At 37.0% G+C, this 20,722-nt stretch overlaps 2 protein-coding genes across 3 annotated transcripts; one reads left to right on the top strand and one right to left on the bottom strand.

Annotated features, from left to right (window-relative positions):
- The first annotated feature begins 643 nt into the window (after window positions 1-643).
- Window positions 644-8,792, top strand: LOC122656648 (CTD small phosphatase-like protein 2). 2 transcript variants are annotated; one of them, XM_043851260.1, is made up of 7 exons: window positions 644-916; window positions 2,315-2,568; window positions 3,365-3,498; window positions 5,112-5,205; window positions 5,647-6,009; window positions 6,253-6,590; window positions 8,509-8,792. In XM_043851260.1, the coding sequence occupies exons 2-7, from the start codon at window positions 2,412-2,414 to the stop codon at window positions 8,725-8,727; spliced, it is 1,305 nt and encodes a 434-aa protein (XP_043707195.1). In that variant the 5' UTR covers window positions 644-916; window positions 2,315-2,411; the 3' UTR covers window positions 8,728-8,792. The 2 variants fall into 2 exon arrangements, with proteins under 2 accessions (XP_043707195.1, XP_043707194.1); XM_043851259.1 differs by having other exon boundaries at window positions 5,446-6,009.
- Window positions 8,793-11,517: 2,725 nt separating this feature from the next.
- LOC122653946 (serine/threonine-protein kinase RIO1-like) lies at window positions 11,518-20,722 on the bottom strand. The gene is made up of 12 exons (XM_043847911.1): window positions 20,375-20,722; window positions 19,883-20,011; window positions 19,237-19,329; window positions 18,940-19,019; window positions 16,146-16,259; window positions 15,355-15,428; window positions 14,572-14,648; window positions 13,320-13,403; window positions 13,150-13,242; window positions 12,958-13,065; window positions 12,798-12,872; window positions 11,518-12,043 (listed from the first exon to the last, which is right to left on the bottom strand). The coding sequence occupies exons 1-12, from the start codon at window positions 20,720-20,722 to the stop codon at window positions 11,591-11,593; spliced, it is 1,728 nt and encodes a 575-aa protein (XP_043703846.1). The 3' UTR covers window positions 11,518-11,590.

Raw genomic sequence — 20,722 nt, 5'->3', positions numbered from 1 at the left:
TAAAATTGGTGAGGCCCGTCTAGGCCCGACCGAGACCGACCGAACCCGACCGATTGACACCCCTAATATATATATATAGAGAGAGAGAGAGAGAGAGAGAGATACTAATGTACCCTTCTCTGGTGGCTCAAACAAACAAGGGATTGTGTGACGAAATAATTTAGTACATGGGAGAACAATGAGGTCATTTCAAGTGAAGAGGAGATTCATGAGAGAGATAGAGTATCACTTAGAGGGTGCTTGTTCATGGTGTTGACCAAATTTAAATCTAATGGCTTTCCGTCCCCCTCATTACTTTCAAATTTTGAAATTTTCAAAAGGGTTTTGCGCAGGAGGACTTAAACGGTAAAAACAATAAAATAGAAGGAGGGATTTAGAAAATGAAGAACGAGGCCAACGGGCAAGGATTTCCGAGTTCCGACCGCCATTTACGGAAATAAAAAACCAAATAAAGGACAGTAATGAAGGAAAAGAATCCAATATCTCAATTCAATATCGTCTGTTGGATATGTGAATAATGATGTCATTGAAAGTGAACGTTAAGATCCAACGGTGGATAAAATTATATGGCCTCATTTAGTAGTCGCTGGAAATATATTTATATTTATTAGTAGTGTTTATCTGTACTACTGTCACTCTCTCTCCTCGTTTCCCGACAAGAAAGTTTGGGAGCCATCGTTTTCCCTCTCTTCCTCTCTTTGGAGGGAAAACCTCCACCAACGCCTTCTTTCATTTCCGTCCATCTCTATCCAAAGCAAAGTTATGGAAATTTAGGGTTTCGTTCGGTCAGGAGACTGCAGATCTGCTGCATTTCTCTTTATTTATTCATTCTTATTCTGGATCGATCGGAGCAACGACTACTATAGTTCGTCTTCTACATCTTCTGTCGTTTCCGAGCGATTATTTTTTTTTTCAGGTATGAACTTATGATGTTTCTGTTAACTTTTGAACCTTTCTTGGACTTGTTATTAGTATCCTTCTTTTTGTTGGTGTATTTGTTAGGGTTTTAGTTTTTACACTACTATAAGTCAGTGTATCGTCCATATTTGATCATTTTGCTGGTCGAAGTGGTCTGATGGTTTTGAGAGATCATTGTTATGTGAGGAATGATTAGTGTTTACGCTAATTCCAAGTGTTAGTTGATGCGTTAGAGATTTTGCATAATTTGCTACTTGGATATTAGTGCTCCTTTCAGTAATTAGGGTTTGGTTTCGTTACTTTACATTTGTGGTGGTGAAATCATTAATCTGAGGAGATAAGCCGTGATGAATTGGATAAATCCATTTCTTTCACGTTACGGATTTTAGTCATGGTAACATTGCTAATAAAGGCCTGACCTTTGAACTTAGTAACACGCTCATCCAGTGAGTTGCACTTTCAGTATATTTTGATTTATTGAACTTGGTTAGCTTGACTTTTAGTCCTTACTACTTGTCGATTTTTTATTTAAAATCAGTAACAGCTATTGTTCACTCTAATGAATTCTAGTAATTTTATTAGTCCGGGGGGAACCATAGTTAATCTTCACAACAGGCTCTTAAATTCCCAAGAGATCATTCCCCAGATATGGAAGACCTCTCTTCTATACTGATCACATGGAAAGTTTTAATAATTCACATTCTAGATAGGTTAGTTATAGGTTTCTGTCCCTTGCATTTATAGCCTCTGAAGATACATCATGGACAAAGAAAGCCTGATAGGCACTCGCTTATTTGTCCCTATATTGGCTGGGAAATCTTCCTGAATTGTTGCTAAATCTCAGGAATTTGAACACCAATACATTTCACTACATCTTGCCACATTTAGTTTCTGCTTTGGCTCATCTTCAAAATTCTAGCCACAACTGTTTTCTTTTCCCTGTGTGTGTGTGTCATCCCGGATTTTGCATATATTTTCATGTGAAATTTGGTGGGATATTTAAAATTTTCAAATCTACGAAGACTTGGTGCAACGGTAAGGTTGCTCCATTGTGACCAAGTGGTCATGGGTTTGAGCCTGGAAACAGTCTCTCTGCGAAAGCAGGGGTAAGGCTGTGTACATTATGACCCTCCCCAGACCCTGCAATGGTGTGAGCCTTTTGCACTGGGTACACCCCTTTTTATTTTTTCAAATCCACAAAGACTTGATTGATGATGTGGCATGCCCTATATTTTTTTGATTTACATGGTAATGGCTGTTTTTGGATTGTGCTTAAGCAATTGGAGGAATACTTGTTGTCATGTTCTATGAAATATATAAATCAGCTTATCAATATAGATGCTGAGATTTTCTGCTTTGAAAGCATTGTCATATGAGTCTGTATTCTGTTGGGCAGATGCTTGAGAATGGAGACAGCATTCTGATTTTCAATATGGCTCTTTAAGAGTAAAGTTTGGTCATCATCTGCAAAGAGATCTCTTTTTTATTTAACAATGCAAACCAAGAAGAAATTACTGACACGAAATGCTGCTCGAGAACATGTCAGTCCAAGAATGTCAAGACAACAGAAGAAAGTTGCTGAGAGTGTGCAAGTTGTGGAAAACAAAGTCACGGAGCTTATTACATCTTCTGTTAGAAAGCAGAGAATTGGTATCTCATCGTCGTTCTCTTGATTCTTCAATGGTTGTGATTGATGTTTAACCGTCTAAAATATATCCTGCTCATGTTTTAACCCTGATCGAAAAGCCTCCCAGCATACCCTTTATCCTTGCTAACTGACATGCTCAGAATTGTTTACTTATTGCCCTTTATTTTTTTTGTCTGCTTGTGTTTAATTGTTTATAGAAAATTTATTTATTGTATGCCCTTCTTTTGGTGCTTTTATTTGGTTTTCATTGGTTCTAAGACTTGCTTTGATGAGTTAAACAATGTCAATATCTATTTCATTCATGGTTCAAGGAATCAGGATCGGATTACCCGCAGCCGATCCAGACTTTGCCTGATCCGATCCGGCAATTATAGATAATTTTATTGGCCGATTCTTGCTGATTTGGAGCCACCAATTCCGATCTCTTGAACCATGATTCCATTTTATGTAGAGATTAAAGTCAGCTTCAATAAGAATTTGAATCTCGACTATTCTATTTTTAGCTTCCTATTGTTATTCAAGTTTAATATAGTATGGTCTATCCTGCTTTGGTGACCTTTTTTTATTTTGTTTTTTAACTTCTTTTTTTTGGGAGGTGGAGTTGGAGGGTCATTTGCTTTAGAAGCTAGGTTTTTATTGTTTTCAAGGGTCTATGGGTATTCAAAATCGTGGTCTAATCTTACATTAATTTTTTATCTGTTGCAAAAATTACAATCATTTAATTGGTTGGTGGGCATTCCTTATTCATTATTTGCAAATGGATCTTTTATGCCATTGTTTTGGTGTAATTTTTAATAGGTTATGTGCCTAAGAAAAGTAGAGAGCCAGTGGCAGTTAAAAATTTGAATCCTAGTCACAAACTGACATGTGATGGGGATCGCAGTAGATGCTTGGATTATGATACAGCTAATGGTGCTTCGATTGACTGTAAGGTGAAAGCTCATGGGACTTCATTGCTCAATTATTGTGTTTATTATTGTCCTGAAATTATCTTCCTTTGTCATATGCTAAGTGTTTGCACATGTATTTTCATTTTCTATGATCATGTGTTAAACATATTTTATTAATTAGCATTAGTTAAATAAATAGACCATGATATAGGAAAATAAATGAAACTCCATTGGGAAATAAGTAAACCATTATTTACAACTTCAGACTGCTGATTGCTTCGAAGTAATACTTACAAATGTCTTCACAGAGGAGAGTATTTGGTTTTGTGTTTAACAGGTTGGTAAGATCATGAAGATATAGTTTTCTTTGTAGAACCTCTCTTAATAGAAACTTTCTTCCACTTGTGTCTTTGAAAAGGAGAATACACTGGTTTTGAGTTGTCTATGAATGACATATTGTTGGACATCTGATGGCAATTGTCTAATTGTTGTCATTTTGGTTAGCCTTTAACTCTAACTCAGCATTATCCCAACAATGTACTTTGACTTTTTCATTTGGCTTCAAAGCATATGCACTTTGCAAGTGCTTGACACGGCAGAAGACTGGTTACAACTTTATCAGGTCAACAAACTAGGTTGGGCCTACACATTCAGGTCTTCCATGTTGATCAATTTGGTTGGTTTTTGAGCATTTATGGTTTGTGGACTAGTTTGAGCTGACAGAGCATTGATTGAGTTTATAGGTTTGACCGGCAGTCTGTCGTGCCCCTTCATCTCTTCAATATCCTTATCTACATATATTTAGGTCCTTTAAATTATTATTTTGGAGTGTCCACTTGCTCATGTGAGGATTGAAGCGCCGGGAAGCCTTTTCCATTTTTGTCTCTAGAGAGGTCTTCCTATGTTAGAAGGTATATTTTGGTATTCAATTCATCACAATCCTAAATTTGTGGTATGTTGATTGTAGAATAAAATCAGAAATGAATAAACTAAACAGAATTCTGTCCTTTGTAGTACCTGCTGTAGTGTGTCCATGCTGCAACATTGGTTATCGTCAGGTATGAGTTGAACACAAATATAAGAGTAGGACATATATCATTTATTTAGTCATTGTAATCCTAAATTTGTGGTATGTTGATTGTAGAATAAAATCTGAAATGAATAAACTAAACAGAATTCTGTCCTTTGTAGTACCTGCTGTAGTGTGTCCATGCTGCAACATTGGTTATCGTCAGGTACGAGTTGAACACAAATATAAGAGTAGGACATATACCATTTATTTAGTCATTGTGTGAGTAGGGAGATTGCTGATTAAACACCCCCCATAAAAATAAAAAGAAGTCATTTTTTTGATGTGATATTGTAGTTGGGTTATGTGAAATTTAATTGATTAGTCCCTACAATGCATTAAAGCTGATTCATCCAACTCAAATCCATTTTCTGTTTTGAGTTTCATTGTGCTAGCACTTTTATCCTTCTTCTATTGTTACTTCGTTTACTAAGTCACACCGTTACAGGTTTTGATAACTTTGTGCATGTTTATGTTATACTATACTGTTTTCTATTTAGCTGTTTGTTGGTAATCACCTGGGCCTTTCACCTCCCCCATCCAACACATTTCAGCAGAAGGTTTTAATTTTTTTATGGTCTTGTAGGGATTTCATGAAGGGACTGGTGAATGCACATTGGATACCATATTTTCGCCTGCCTTCCATGTCTCGAAAGATGTGGGAGTCCTTGCTAATGGAGGTAGATATTTTGTATGCATCTTAACCTTTTGCTCCAGATGTTTTTCATTTGGTTACACGATGTTATAGTTGTTGCTGTACTTACAAGTAGGTTTATCTATCAGTGTGTTTCTCTCTAGGTGACACACTCTCTCTTCCCCATCCCCCTTTCCCCATGTGATGATTCTTTTTTAGAAATGTATTTTTAAATGACATCAAATGTGTCAATATGTGTTTATACATATCTATTAAATGCTTTCAGCAAGCTTCATTAAGTTTTTCCGGAGCGAAGACCACAAAATCAATCAGAACTCCAGAATTATGGAACCAGTTGATGCATTGAGAAGTATTGTTTCTGTACCAACTTCTAATCCAACTGAAAAGGATGAGCAGAAGAATTATGGCCAGAATATCGAACCAGATGCTGATACCATATGTCCTGTTGATATGGATGTGGATTCAGATATTTCCTCTGATCACTTAGATATTCAGAACAGTAGTCATCAGAAGCCTTCTTCGGAGCCTAATGGAGTGTCACACGGTAATAACAATTTAGTTGCGGCAAGTCTATCATCTGAGGTTTCAGCAATATACCTTGCCATGCAGCAGTCAAAGTTGGAGTGTGTTGATGAGCTCAGTCAAGATTCAATTTCGACTGACATGTGCGTGGAGACTGATGACATTGAAGAAACCGATGATTTTGATCCATATTTTTTTATAAAAAATTTACCAGACTTGTCTTCGGTGGTTCCTACTTTTCGACCCATGCTACTCCCGAAGCAAACACGGAGTTGCCCTCGTACTACACTTGTTTTGGACTTGGATGGTAAGAATTTCATTAATTGTTACCCTTTGCCTTTTATGATTCAATTTCTCTTTCGGTATTAAATAAGTCATTTTTTCCCACTGATAATTATAATTTTATGTTTCTATTTTTCTAATGTTAAATAATTCCAAAATTTTCCGATTCTCATCATTCATGCCTCTTGTTTGCTGAACTTTGCATGCTATTGCTTGTACATGTTGGTGAAATTAATGTATTTCTGAGATTGGTTTCTTTGGTTGGCAGAGACACTTGTGCACTCAACTCTTGAACACTGCGATGATGCAGATTTTACATTTTCGGTAAATTTTAACTTTAAGGAACATACGGTTTATGTTCGATGTCGCCCTCATCTCAAGGACTTTCTGGAAAAGGTTGGCAACCTTTTCGAGATCATCATCTTTACAGCCAGTCAAGCAATCTATGCGGAGCAGCTTCTGAATGTACTGGATCCCAAAAGGAGAATATTTCGCCACCGTGTTTTTCGCGAGTCCTGTGTTTTTGTAGAGGGTAATTATCTCAAAGATTTGTCTGTTCTGGGACGTGATTTGGCTCGTGTGATCATAATTGATAACTCTCCGCAGGTACTATGCTTTTCCTTAGAAGATTTCGATACACTTGGTTAAAATTTAAATGATTTTAAGACAAACAAAGTTGGCTTCATCTTAACCTCTGAATTGAGTGTAAGCTATATGATTAGAAAATTTCTCTACCTGTTCCCTAGTTCTTTTGGTGTTCTACTAATTTAGCATGCTGGTGGACATGGTGCATGTTGGATTCCTAAGTATATTGCTTTTTTAACGTAGAACAATCACAATTGGTTCATTATATTTCCATACAGGCATGCTTATATAATATTCCTTTCCAAAAGAAAAAGTGCTATACAGGTAGAGAATGGCATAGCTCAGATAACTGGTATCATGAAATTTCTTCGTCAAAATGTTGATAAATAAAGAGGAAAGATAAGTTAAGAGGGATCATCTAGCTACTAAACAAAATGCCGCTTATGCTGCCTGCTTCTTACAAATAAACAAAAGTTCTGATTATCATATTATGGGGGTGTGGGAATGGAAATGGAAAGGTGGGGAAAACCTCTCCACGAATATCTGTTTTGTGTTACCCTTATTTGTTGCTTTTTATACTACAGAGCATGCTTGCTGAATGGAATATAACTATACTTGTGACATGGAGAAATCTGCCCGGAACTTTGCCCATCCCTTCCTGTGGGATTGTTGATACCGGAATCAGAATTGCTAGAAAAAATTTTCCCCTTTCTATTGGATAAATTGCAAGATGGTTTTCAACCATATCACAAAGACGTTATATTTTGGAACTACACTGGACAATATAAAGGAATATTTAAAAAAAAAAAAGAAGAGTTTGGTGTTATCTATTATTTTTTAGAAAAAAGAAGTCTATTCAATCATTTGGGTTGGGACAATGACAAGTTACTGGGCCATTCACGTCTCTCATTATCCTGTTTTGTTGCCATGTGCCCTGTAGTTAATAAAAAATATTAGTCACTGTGCATAATATTAGTAAAAATCAGAAAACACTACTTAATCCAAGGTTGTCAACTTGTGAATTGATCCATTGACTTAGTGATGTCTAGGCAACCAGTAGTTGTCAACAGAATGAATAAAATGATATTTTTTGAAATTAAGGGGTGGCTATCATATATTGATGCTTTTTGTAACTTGTTTTAAATTAGGAATTAAGGGTGGCAGTATTGCCTTAATGCATTATTATGTGATTTGTGAGCAGCATGATTTATGTGTATTCCTTAAATCGACTCTTAGTAACAGCCTACAAAAGGTCAAAGACTTAATTACCAAAAAAAAATAGAAAGACTTAACTAGCCCAACAAGTCTAATTATAATAGGAAAGATAACTAACAATTAGCTAAGCTACGCTCATATATGATCCCAGGGTACAAAGTTCCATGGACCTCCAAACCGAGACACTTCAAAAGAATGCACGAGGCATGGACCTAGGGTAGTTAGCGTACTACCTTCTAGTCTATCCTTAGACCGTTCACCTTGCGCAATTGCTTGCTCAACCTTTCTGAACCCGTCTGAATGTAATGTCTAACATTGTTTGTTATAGCTGAGTTGTCATTATATAGTCTAATTTTTATGCGGACCATTTGCATATTCCCGATTATAAATGTACTGGGCTTATTGGCTTAAGCATGCTTATCCTGCATATTTGATAAATGAACTGATGTGATGCTGGCTTGGTATGTTCCCTAGACATCCTGGCATGACTTCGCATGATTCCACCAATTGCCTCCTAGATAGGAGTGTTATACATGGGCTTACATTGGAGACCTTTACCTGTATGATATCAGCTCCCAGTTTTTATTGTGGAGGTTTGGTTGGGTGCATGCTCTGACGGGTGTAATATTCCACAGAAGTCTTTGCCCATAGTATTTTCTTTGTAACATAATGAATGACATCTATGGATTTCGTTTCTATAAACCTGAGTCTTGTTTGATGCCAGGCTTTTGGGTTTCAAGTGGACAATGGGATCCCAATTGAGAGTTGGTTTGATGATCGTTTGGATCAAGAATTACTGTTGTTACTTCCTTTTCTGGAGAGTTTGGTTGGAGTCGAAGATGTTCGGCCATTGATTGCAAAGAAATTCAATCTGCGGGAGAAGATAGCTGCAGCTGTATATCCATCATTGAACTCAAATAAAGGAGATCCTTTCGAAAGGTGAGCCCATAATGCGTGATTGACCTACTATATAGTTTGTATCATTGTGGAATGCCCGTACCCCTGAAATGTAAAGGAGGAAAAATGCTGAAAATCCAATAAAATGTTGTCAGAATACTCAGTGATATTCAGCAAGCTAGGCCTTATACAATGGGGTTTAAGTTTAATGAGGATTTGTTTTCTTTGATTTTCATTGTGTACATCATAATAAATACTTTGTAGTAGCCGTTAAGCTCTAGAAGTTCAAAATGAAATCTTTGGAAGTTCAACAAAACATTGCCTCAAAATATGAAGGCTTGTCATAAGGTATGCCATTTGATGGAATATGGTTCTGTACTTGACATATGGTTGATCAGGAGGGTGTACCAGTACTACCAACGGTCTGCATGCCACATCGCCAATCTACATGGTGGAAAAGTTGTGGGTGTAATGTAAGTATATTTTTCCCTTTAAATAAGGTATTTTTCTTAAAATTCCATGGCAGGTCCTTGATGTTTGCAGAACATTTAAGTAGGATTGTAGGACCTGACTGTCTCATCGCTGGCATAATTTCCTCGAGCACAGTTTACGCCCTCGAGGGTGTACCACCTTGCATTTTTTTTCTGGGTTTCTTTAAATGATTACTGTTTGCCTTTAGATTTATGGAGCACTAGTGACAAGCAATGACGAGATAAATCCCTTTTAAATGGATGCTTCATCCATACAAAGGGGGCTTCAGGCTGTTATGGCAGGCGAAGTATCTGGAATTGGTTGATGCGAGATTTCATGATATGATCTCGTGTTCTATCCCAACGATGAATTTCTTTGTTCCTAGCCCTATCAAGGCTAAGACCAGGAACCTCTTTTTGAATGGCTCAAACAAAGGTTGGATCTAGATCTAGGTGAAAGATCTGAGGATTGGATAAGATGGGATATCTCATGCAATCTCAATACCTTATGGTCTTGAACAAATGTTTCACTCTTTCATGGAATATAGTGCGGCCATACTCCAAGCCATGGTCCACTCTTACCAAGGCTGTGTTAAGCAGATTACTGAAGAAGAGCACAGTTTTCATGTGGCAATAGTAGAGAATTCTTTCTCGTTTTAGGCAAAGATCCAAAAGTTTGTAAACAACCCATGAGTGAAAACTTCATCTAATTTGACCTAAAAATATTTTCAGCAAAAACTGTATCGTGGAAGCTGGGTATTCGACCGAATGCATGCGTCCACGGTTATTGAAGATTTGCAAATCCTACTCTAATGATGCTCCAACCTCTGATGGACACACCCTCACGAGTTAAACAGGTTGGTGCTCTTTTAAGGTAAAGATTCAATAGTCAGTAAATAACCCATCGGAGTGAAATCATCTAAAATTTGTATCTTTGGATGCTGGATATTCTACCAAATCGAAACCGTGAAACCGTTTAAAAGAATGGTTTGCTTCTTTTTTTAAAATAGAAAAAATTTCACATAACTCCCCTAAGGTTTGTCTTAATTATAATTTTACCCGTAAGATTGGGAAAATTTCACGTACCTCCCTTGACTTTTCAAATTAGGTAACTAAAATGTTAAAATTGTATTTTAATTGATCAAAATGCCCCATCTTCCCCAAATTGTTTAGGGTTTGAAAGAACCTGGAACTCATCTTCCTCAAATCGTTTTCCCAAAACTTGTTGGGTGTTTTTGTTACTTAGTGTGGAAGGTAGGTAGGGAAGGTACATGAAAATTTTCAAACTTCGGGTAAAATTATAATTAAGGCAAATCTCAGTGGAGAAACGTGAAATTTTCCTTTAAATAAAATTTAAACCGTTTAATTAAATAATTTAAATCGAATCAAATGGTTTAAACTGATTTGTTTTTTGACGCAATTGTTTAAACTGATTAGTGGTAACAATAAATAAATAATTAGTAAATATGTAATGATATAAATAATACTTATTTAATAAAAAGATATAAAATATTTTTGGTGGAAAAACATATAAAATTGAAATTGAATTAATATTAATACGCATGTAATGGAAAGTAGTTGTTTGAAACTTTGAATTAAAAAAAGGGTTAAAAAACCTTACAAAACCGTTTATAATTCAACACGGAAATTCTACCCAAAAAACGTAAAATCAACACGTTAACGGTTGGAGTTCAATTTTACTTATTACACTGAACCATACCGTTTAACAACCATACCGGCCACACATCAACAGTTATTCAAGATTTACAAATCCTACTCTAATGATGCTCCTAGCTCTGATGAACACACCCTCATGAGTTAAACAGGTTGGTCTCACACGGTGCTGCCCCTCACATCAAACAGTTTTATTTTTTTGGCACTATCTTACCTGTCTGTCCAATGGAACTTTAAATACCAACTACGAGAAAATCTACCACTACCAAGGAAGGGGGAGAATTTACAACTACCAAGAGCGGCCATATTTTTACCCAAATATGCAACCAGAAGTCCCACGGGGAGGGGAGGATACACTCATGACTCAACTGGCATGCCACCACCAACCGAGCTAACGGTTGTTTGTTTTTTCACTCAGTTTGCTCCATGGAATTTTAGAACCCAATCAATTGCAACAATAGCATTTCTTAACGATCCAATACAATGATCAGTCTCTCCAACAGATCATTTGTCTGGGAGACAGTTAAGAAGGCAGGTTTATTTGGGATTGTCATTGAATGACTGCTACTAAGTAATACTTCCTCTTGCTCTTTACATTTGACAGAAAACCCTGGTCAGTCGATCTTCTACAGCCGTGTTTTTTTTTTTCTGTGGGGGGAGAGCGGGTGGGGGGGTGGAGGTACCCAGTTTTACTTGTATGAGAACTATAACAAAAGGTGAATAATAAAATTACGTTCACCACTAGAGTCATAATATAAGGACCTTCTACCTGGACTTGTTGGCCTTTGACATTTTCTTCTTTCTCTTCTTGAATGCCTTTGTAACTTTTGTCTTCCTAGCCTCCCTTTTCTCCTCTTTAACCTTCTTCTTGTTCTCTTTCCGGGCAGCTTTTTTATCAGCCGGTGTCTGTATTTCAGTGTCAGAATCCTTTCCTTGTGAGTCACCTGAGCTCTCTTCTTCATCTGTTTCAGTTTCTGCTTCACTGCTGGCTGAGTTGGTCTGCGCAGCTGAATTAACAAGGGACTCTTGTTGGAGAGTTTCTTTCTGCTGTGGTTTCTCTTCAGTACTTTGAGCTGCAGTGGGTTTTACTCTTTGAAGAGCTTGCTTGAGTCCTGTTATTGTTTGGTAGTAAATATCCCCCGTGTCCTCGCCACTTGTGATCCGTTTTATATCCTCCTCAACATTTTTTACGTGTTCTAATGTCCTTGGAATGAAAGACTGCAAGTTAAGAAAAAAAAAGAAAGGGGATGGGGGTTGGGGATTGGATCCATGAATTACAGTATTTTGAATCAAATAATTATAATCTGTTTTACTGCATAGATTCGATTATGTACACAAGGGAAAAATTAAAAAAGGATGCTGCCTGTAAGACTAGAGCTGGTCGACAAAAAGGAGATATGCTTTTGGAGTGTAATCCAACCGAGCATTGGCACAACATGCTTTATGTTGCAAGACCGACAAAAAAAGAGCATTAGTAAAACAAGCAAGCTGAGAGCCTGATATGGATGGGTGGCATCACTAAGAAGCACAACTGTAAATGAAGGCTTCCACAGGAATTTAGCAGTAACTCAAATAGGTGACAAACAGAGGAGTCGACTGAAACATGATGGAAATCATGTAGATTGGTCAATAAGCTGTGAAAGGTCTAACTGAGTTCATAATTGAAAAACTTCCAACACCTCAACCCAAAGTCCTTAGGCAGCCCAACCAGGTGAAATCAAATAAGTAATATCATTATTTGATCTTGATACATCTACCTCAGCAAGTTTTCAGTTCAGCATTGTCAAAAACTGAGATTCACTCAACGCATCTGATTCCTTACTATTTATTCAAGTAGATATACATAATTTTTAAGCAGATGCAATTGTTTTATCTGGAACGCATCTTAGATGCTGATAAATATTGAGAATTTGCTCAAATAGGCAGTATGAATATAAGCTCCTTCGACAGAAATGGGAGGAGTATTGATTACCTGCACAAACACAGAGTCTGCAATTTCTTCCTCTGCAGATATGACATCTCCTCTTGCCAAAATTTTTTGCTGAACCTGAAATAATTTTTGAAGGCATGGTCATGGAAATTTAAAAAAGTTTATTTCTGGTGAAATAATAATGCATTGAGGAAGCACAAACCTCTTCTAAATGGTTGTCCACAGATTCATCTGCAATAGATGGATCAACTATGAAATCAAACAGCTCTCGAACTGTCATAACAGCTACACCATGCTTCCTAAAGAAATCCTGAAGCCCACCACATCCACCTTTTTTTTCAGTTATTTTCCTTAGTTGAAACAGTAAATAAATTTGTCTTTGCAACAAACTCACAGAAACGTGGACACAATCTTCACGTAAGAAATCCAATGCATGAGGATGGTCAAGGTCCACTGATTGAGAAACATCAATAATGTACAAGTGACCCTGCAATGTGGCAAGTGAAACTTAATCGCAATTGTTTACTATTAGAAACATTTTTCAGTATGAAACACTGAGCTTACCTCAAAATAAAGTATATTATATTCACTGAGGTCTCCATGCACCAGTTTGCACTTTTGATATAATGTCCGCATCGCCATAATCATCTATTCATGCAGAAATCTAGAATTAACTCTATATATAGACATTAGGAGAGAACTTTAAGAAGAAATCTTATTCTAGATATTAAATTGGACAATAAACAGAGTCAACCAATATCTCCGGAAAAACCATATACAGTCAAACAGGAGCTTCACCTATTGGATAGTTCATCATGGTCAAGGTCATCTATTATTGTGATAGTCAAGGTTTCTGACATTTTCTATTATTTTAACAGCAATAAATACATCAACATCAGCAACTAGGGCATATTTGAACAAGTGACACTAGAATGATCCTTGGGTAGGCAGCGGATATCCATAGCATTGTACATACTCCACATACTGGATGACAAGTAGGCGGAGGAAAAAAACTCGCTAGGAGTAAACTATAATGCATTTATACATTGGTCCTCTTCCAATGTTGTGATTACCTCTTTTCCTTGGAGAAATGCAGAGGGTACCATATCTAACTGATAGTGGATTGAAGAATACTATTTAATTTAGATGATGTAAGTTACTTTCCTTCAGCAAGCAAAACAACTTACTTTCTCATGATAGATCACGTCTTTCTTCTTCTTTTTTTTTTTTTAATATAGAAGGAATTTTTTTTGGGCCTTTGGAGTTTGGACTGAAAAAGAAGATATGTATAGCAGAAGCTATACGCCCTACTCATATAGGACTAAACAGAGAATAGAATATGTCTTCCAAGTTATTTCACATAATTCAATAGGATATGGTCCCATACACAAAAATCTCACGCTCTCCATCCTCTCCCTGACCAAAGAATCCACTAAGGGAGTTGGCTGTAGGATTCCATTGGAACAAGATATCCCTTAGTTCACATAAGGATCTCGCTTACCTTATAAGATGTGAGAATCTCACGTGTTTATCTTAATTTTTTGACCAAATATTAAATTTTAATTCTCAAGTTGCAAAGATTATAAAATCACAAAATTTAGCAAAAAATGACTAAGGGACGAAAAGGAATAAGGCATCCATAAATGAAGGGTAACTCAGATTAATTACCATCATATCAATGCCTTATGCCAATTACATGATCATATTTGGGCATATAATACAATCAAGTGAGAGTAAGTTCCATTTAAATTCAACAACGGACTATAATAAATTACTCCTATGTATATCTCAAACTAGTTGCAAGAACAAGACATACCTCCACATAACCTTCACGTAACTTGTCTTGAGATAAAGCAGCATCCTTGAGACGAGGTGCGGCCCACCCTGCTTTGCCTGCACAAAATAAATAACTAAGACAAGTTCATAGATAGCAGGGAGCTATCTTTCTTTAAACCTAAATTGACTAGATGACAAGTACATGGATGCAACGTTTTCAAAAGCATTTGAGGCGTTCACTTCAAGGCAGAACTCAGGGCAGGGCACGAAGGAAATGCCCCATTAAAGGTAGATGCATTAACAACCAAGTCCTGTACATAACAGCATGAAATTACTACCAACTAAGAATGTTTGCTGAAGTGATGGGTGGTTGGGCGTTGGCCCCCAATAGTTAGAAACCATCTAAGCACCGGATTGGACAATTGCAGTGAACTGATTTCTCTACAGTTGATAGCAACACAATCCAGTTTGGTGCAGGTTTCACCGACACAAAACTTGACCCTATTAAATATTGAAAACCTGTGCTGCACTGTGAAGCAAGAATAAGATAAACCGATTTTACAAGGTAACGGTGCAGGACCCCAACTGGGCAACACAGGGAAGGATGGGGCCCCAGGTTTTTTTCATATACCAAACTCAATCCCTAACCTGAAGGGCCATACTGAATCCTATACTACATGAGGAAGAGGAAAAGGGGGGGGGGGGGGGAGCGGGGATCCTGTCAACCAGCCTATAGCCATTCCGGCACAAGTCCTAACATTCTACGAACACCATACCATGATTTCAAAGAAAATAAACAGGAATAAAACTGGAGGAAAAGTACCTATGAATTCCATAACCAGAACATGAAGCCTCAAAAGAAGAGGAGTTGGACACCTAATCCCAGCTGCCCTTAACCTGCAGTTCAGAGAAATAACTCAGAAATAAAATTACAACTCTGTGTCTAATTGTTTGTCTTTGACAGAATAAATTTGTCCAGTGGATTCAATGGGTTTCCACTAAAAAAGGCTGTACCCAGTGGATTCAATGGGTTTCCACTCCTACATGCTTAATCAGTGAAAACCTTTTTTTTTTTTGGGGTGGTTTATAACAGATTTAATTAAAGAAGAAAATAGATACGATGCAAATATAAAATATAAACAACAATAACAATTGGTCACCATGACCAGCACACCAGATGGTAAACTAAATAATAGGGTATGAACCTAAATATATGTAGTGGCCATTGATTCCAGTTCTAGCTACTCATCTGAGAAACAGTAAGCCAACCTCATTCTCCACATGATGGAGACGCAGCACTAACGCTTCTAGCATTTCTAATAAGGTAAAAATAACTTCATGGCCCCCCTAGAATTGGACAACAGCCGCTTGATATCACACTCAATAATTAACTCAGAACATCCCTAGGCATCAGCTCAGCAGTGATGGATTCAGCAAAACCAATTGCACCTCAGTAAACCAGAAAAATGTTGCTTTCATGATCTCTGAAGGCCCCACCTGTGCCCAAGTTGCCCATTGAGCGGCAATCAAAATTCAGTTTCATTACATGCTAGGAAGGGGCGACCTAAAAATCTAACCACCCATAACCGGAAAATGTATAAAGGCTCCTTTTACCTCAAGAGATTCCTCATTTCTTTCTCTGCCCAAGTCTTCACCATTTTCCTCGGATTGTGCTTACAATAGCCATGTCTGAAACGATAATCTCCTTGTACATAGCGAGCTCTATCCCTGAAATGGTTAGGGCAGAGAGAAACTTAATCAGACTATGCCATGTCTTGATATACAGAGTCTGGAAACTAATTTTGCATGTTGTGCAGCGGAGCCATAAGCTAATAAAGGATGGCAAAGACAAAGAAGAACCATTGTGGCATCTCTGAGTCAAAAGGGTCAGAAGTCAGAACCATAACATCATAAGAAGTGAAATGCATGTGTATCCTTATATTAATACTTTGTTAACACAACCAATTCTAACTTTTTCATTGCATTTTCATTTTCTCGATCTACACAACTACAATAAATTTATTAGGTAAACAACCACAATCAAATGAAAGCCTAAAAGAAACAAAATAGAAGACGTCATAGTGTATGAAATAAGTTTAAAAGATGTGAAAACAACATTCATTCATCCCCGCCCAGGGCTCCCTGAATCTCTCGGATCCTCGTCCAATCCGACGAAATTTCGGTTCGATTCGACCGCATTAGTGCATCACAAAGGGTACAATTTGAAATCAGAAGGAATAAATAAATGCTAATGATTGAAGGTGATTAAATTTTCGGTAAGTTATTCTCCTGATTACAGCTCCATCAATCTATCTTTTGTTTCCATTTTGACTCCCCAGTCAGATCGTCCCCTTTGAGTGTTTAATAAAGGTATTCAGCTCCATCAATTTTGGCTCCCCAGTTCAATAGAGGTATACAGTTCCATCAATATACCTGGTATTGCAGAAAAGAACTAATAATATAATTCCTATTTCATAGATTACGCTTGTATAGATAGACTAATCAAAATCAACACTTGGCTAATTCCTTTTGTGCTAATTTATATCTTGAGAGTTCAATATGTAATTCAAGGTGGGTAAGCATGTCACACTAGACGATCTTAATTTCATATAATAATCAATCATCAAGAATTTGATTTTTTTGGCATTAAGAAAATAATAATAATAACACCACAAACTTCTTAAATAAGCAGCACAAAAATTGCATTAAAGATTGACCAGAAAAAAAAATTACAATAAAGAATATAGCTATCTAACAAGGAGAAACACCAGTCTATAGAATCATACATAATGCACTGCAAAAATGCCAAGTACTCACGAAGAATCAGTCACTTGTTTCTTGTAGACAAAAGCTAACACTTTAGGGTAAATGTCACATATTCGTACACAATTGAGACACATTTAAGGAGCCTTTTCATGCATTTAACCTTGCTAATATTTGGATCGCATATATAAACATAAATAATGTTTCAAAAGGAGAGTTCAAAATTTTCTCACAAGCAAAGAACAGCTCAGTGACAATACCATATACAGGCCTGCAAGGCATTACTAGAAAATATTATTAATCTGTACCGCAATGTCATAGAAAAAAATTTACACACACATGAAACATATTTACAGTTGTGGCCAATTAGCTACTGTTAGACCAAATAAAAAACATTACAAATACACTATATGCAATTTCATTAAAGAATTGAAAATCTAGGTTAGTCCTCAGAACAAAATTACAAATACACATTTCCTTTTATCCAATAACAAGTTTTAGTGAGATGTAGCTATATCATATATAATACAGTGTACTCCATCCCATAATGACCGTCCCAACTGGAAAAGCCCAAAGTTTGAGGAGTGCTCAAAGAATTAAAAATCCTCTCATCTTTCAATATTTCCATTCCATTACTAATCTAAACTTTTTTTCAAATTGGATAATTAATGAATGTGATAATCAGTGCAAAGGGGCAAAATAAAAAATTACAAAATTTGTGAGATGGAGGAAGAATTTGGGACAGTCAAAAGAGGAAAGGAGGACTATCTTTGTGGGACAGAGGGCGTATGAATGTGAGAATTGTATTAAGAGGCTTTTCTTATATGGTATTTAACACAATACTGATCAAAGATGTGGGACGAAAAAACCACATAATCAATATGTTCAAAGCAGTGCCCATGTATTTGACAAGACATTCATGGAAGTCATTAAATATGACTGATGGCATTCACAGTCAGATTATTTGATTGCCATTGGAGTGGGGAGAAAGGGAGAGAGAGTTGTTGAAGAACACGGATGTTTCAAACCAAGGTATGCTTCAATCTGTTTAAACAAATTGATAACTGGAGAGGCACTTTTGTCTTTTTTGGGCAGATGAACAGATTTTTTTTTAATTTTAAATGATGCAGGTGTAGGAGTTTTGGGGCCAAAAGTGCCACGGGGGGAGGGGGGGAAGAGGAGTTCCAGACAAAGAAACCCCAGAAGGTATGTTCACTCAATACTTCTTTGATATGGAGGAAAAATAGCAACCAGTTTCCAGACTTTCGACCAACACGAGCTGGCACAGCTGATATCTAAAAATAAATAACTTGACCAACACCCACATAATGTATATCATATAGCTCAAGAATCAATATGTATCACCCAATCAGGCAAAACATATCGGTTGTGCGCCCCTTTGCAGTAATATTCCTCCATAACTCCAAACTGAGGAAAATGCAAGAGTATCTGACAGGAGAGTGGACACTTTGCGCAAAAAATGCTAAAGGTTAGGATTGTCTCCAAACTCACCCCTCCAAGGACCCAGCATAGGTGGGACCAGTGCTGGGTAATGGCACTTTTGATCTGACAAGTTTAGTCATTTATTATAGAAATTATAAATTAGTCAAAGATTCATGACAAGTAAAAAATTTGTTATACTCACTTAAACACAAGAACAGAAGTTTTGTACACTTTGATTGCCAGCTCCTGACCATCCATCTTTGTAGCATGATAAACATTTGCCTGAGAAATAAAAATTTTACCACACTCTGAGAAAATCATCCATGACCAAGAAATTTTCCAAAATTGCAACTGAAGCATGTTATAGCCAGTACAAACTCAAGACAAATCCAGGGGATAAAAGAAGAGAAAAGATACCCATGCAAACAAAGTGAATTATAGAAGAAACTCGAGAAAATTAGATCAAATGACAATGTGCAGGCAGTAGCATCTTACATACTTCTTTCCCAGTAGAAATGCAGCCATTGATATCATGGAACACACCACGATTCAGCATTTTGAATAGAACCATTCGAGTTCTTGGATCAATAGCCTGAAAAAACATCATATTTAGATGTTAAATATTTTAAAGACAAAAAAAAATCTGATCATATCCTTGTTTAGCCTAAAGAAATTAAATAACCACAACCCAAGAGATGGAAATGACTGAAAGTTAGAAAATGCCCACAAAATACAAATGGTAAGCCAGGACTAAGGCAACAAAATAGAATGAGAATGCATGATAAACATGAATACGGTGGCTCCACAGCAATCTTGAAAACTAACAGCCACTGAAGTCTCTAATAAAATATTTTAATAGAATTTCAAACAAAACAAAAAATAGAATAACGATAAAAATATTTAAAAAAAAAAAAAAACCTCACAGCCACAAGTAGTTTCAACTCAAGAAGTGACACATAAAAAAGATAAAATAGATATTTTGTTGATAAAAAAAAGTTATCAACATAATACCGAAGTGCGTGATAACAACGTTGTAATAAGGTTCCATCAAAAAAAAAAAATCGTTGTAATAAGGAATTGGGTATAAAGTTCCAAGGGGAGGGGGAGGGTGATGCTGCTTGAGTCCTGCTGGAAATAACCACAACCTGCTCAACAGTGGCACGGTCTGCTTTCTCAGTAGTTCTAGTTCTCCCAATGGCCATCTCTCGAACACTTTCACGAATCGCAGTCGTTACAGAGTTTGACATGCTGCAATTCAATCTCCCTTCCCACTCCTACACCAATCAATTTTCTGAGTTAAAAAAAGAATAAAAAAGAGATGCCAAAAGCAAATCTTTGTAATATTACTCATAATGAGGCAAGCAAATCAACATTCCTAGGAAGAAGAAGAAGAAGAAGCAGAAATATTAGAAGCCTAGGTCAAACGAAATTTGATCGTGTTGGTCTAGTCCCACAGTAATTACTCAAACAACACCACCTTACATCCAGATTAAAGGGCCATTACCCATTGCTGGTCCCGCCTATTACGGTTGGTCGCACAATAAATCCAGCAAATAAGCCAATCTAGCGAAAAGCAGAGAATTCTGTCGAATACTAGTAAGAGATGCACTAATCATCAGTCAGACACACAGAAATACCTCCAAAGGTGCAGCTCGGATGTGATGTGTGTATTTCTGGTTTCTATTTGAGAGAGGTTGAAGCGGAGATGAAGTAGGCCGAGAGTGAAGCCCGCCATGAGCATTAGGACGCCTCGTAGACGGACAAAAAGGACCGTTGACAGCTTCTGTCTCATCCTTCGAGTCTAACCAGTCGAGGGCGTCTCCAATCTCAGAGTCTGATGACCATGAAAGACCTTCTTCTTCGTCTTCGTTTTCAACTAGTCCAACTGCTTCTTCTTCTTCTTCTTCAAGTTTCTGCTCTGCAAGTGACATTTCTTCTTCTTTCTGCTTTGATACTGAACTTAAAGGATTTTTCGGTTCCTCCAT

This window comes from Telopea speciosissima, chromosome 3 (assembly GCF_018873765.1).
Source record: "Telopea speciosissima isolate NSW1024214 ecotype Mountain lineage chromosome 3, Tspe_v1, whole genome shotgun sequence".
Taxonomy (NCBI): domain Eukaryota; kingdom Viridiplantae; phylum Streptophyta; class Magnoliopsida; order Proteales; family Proteaceae; genus Telopea; species Telopea speciosissima.
Note: the sequence above shows the minus strand (reverse complement) of the source record. Positions and strands in the feature narration are given on the sequence as shown.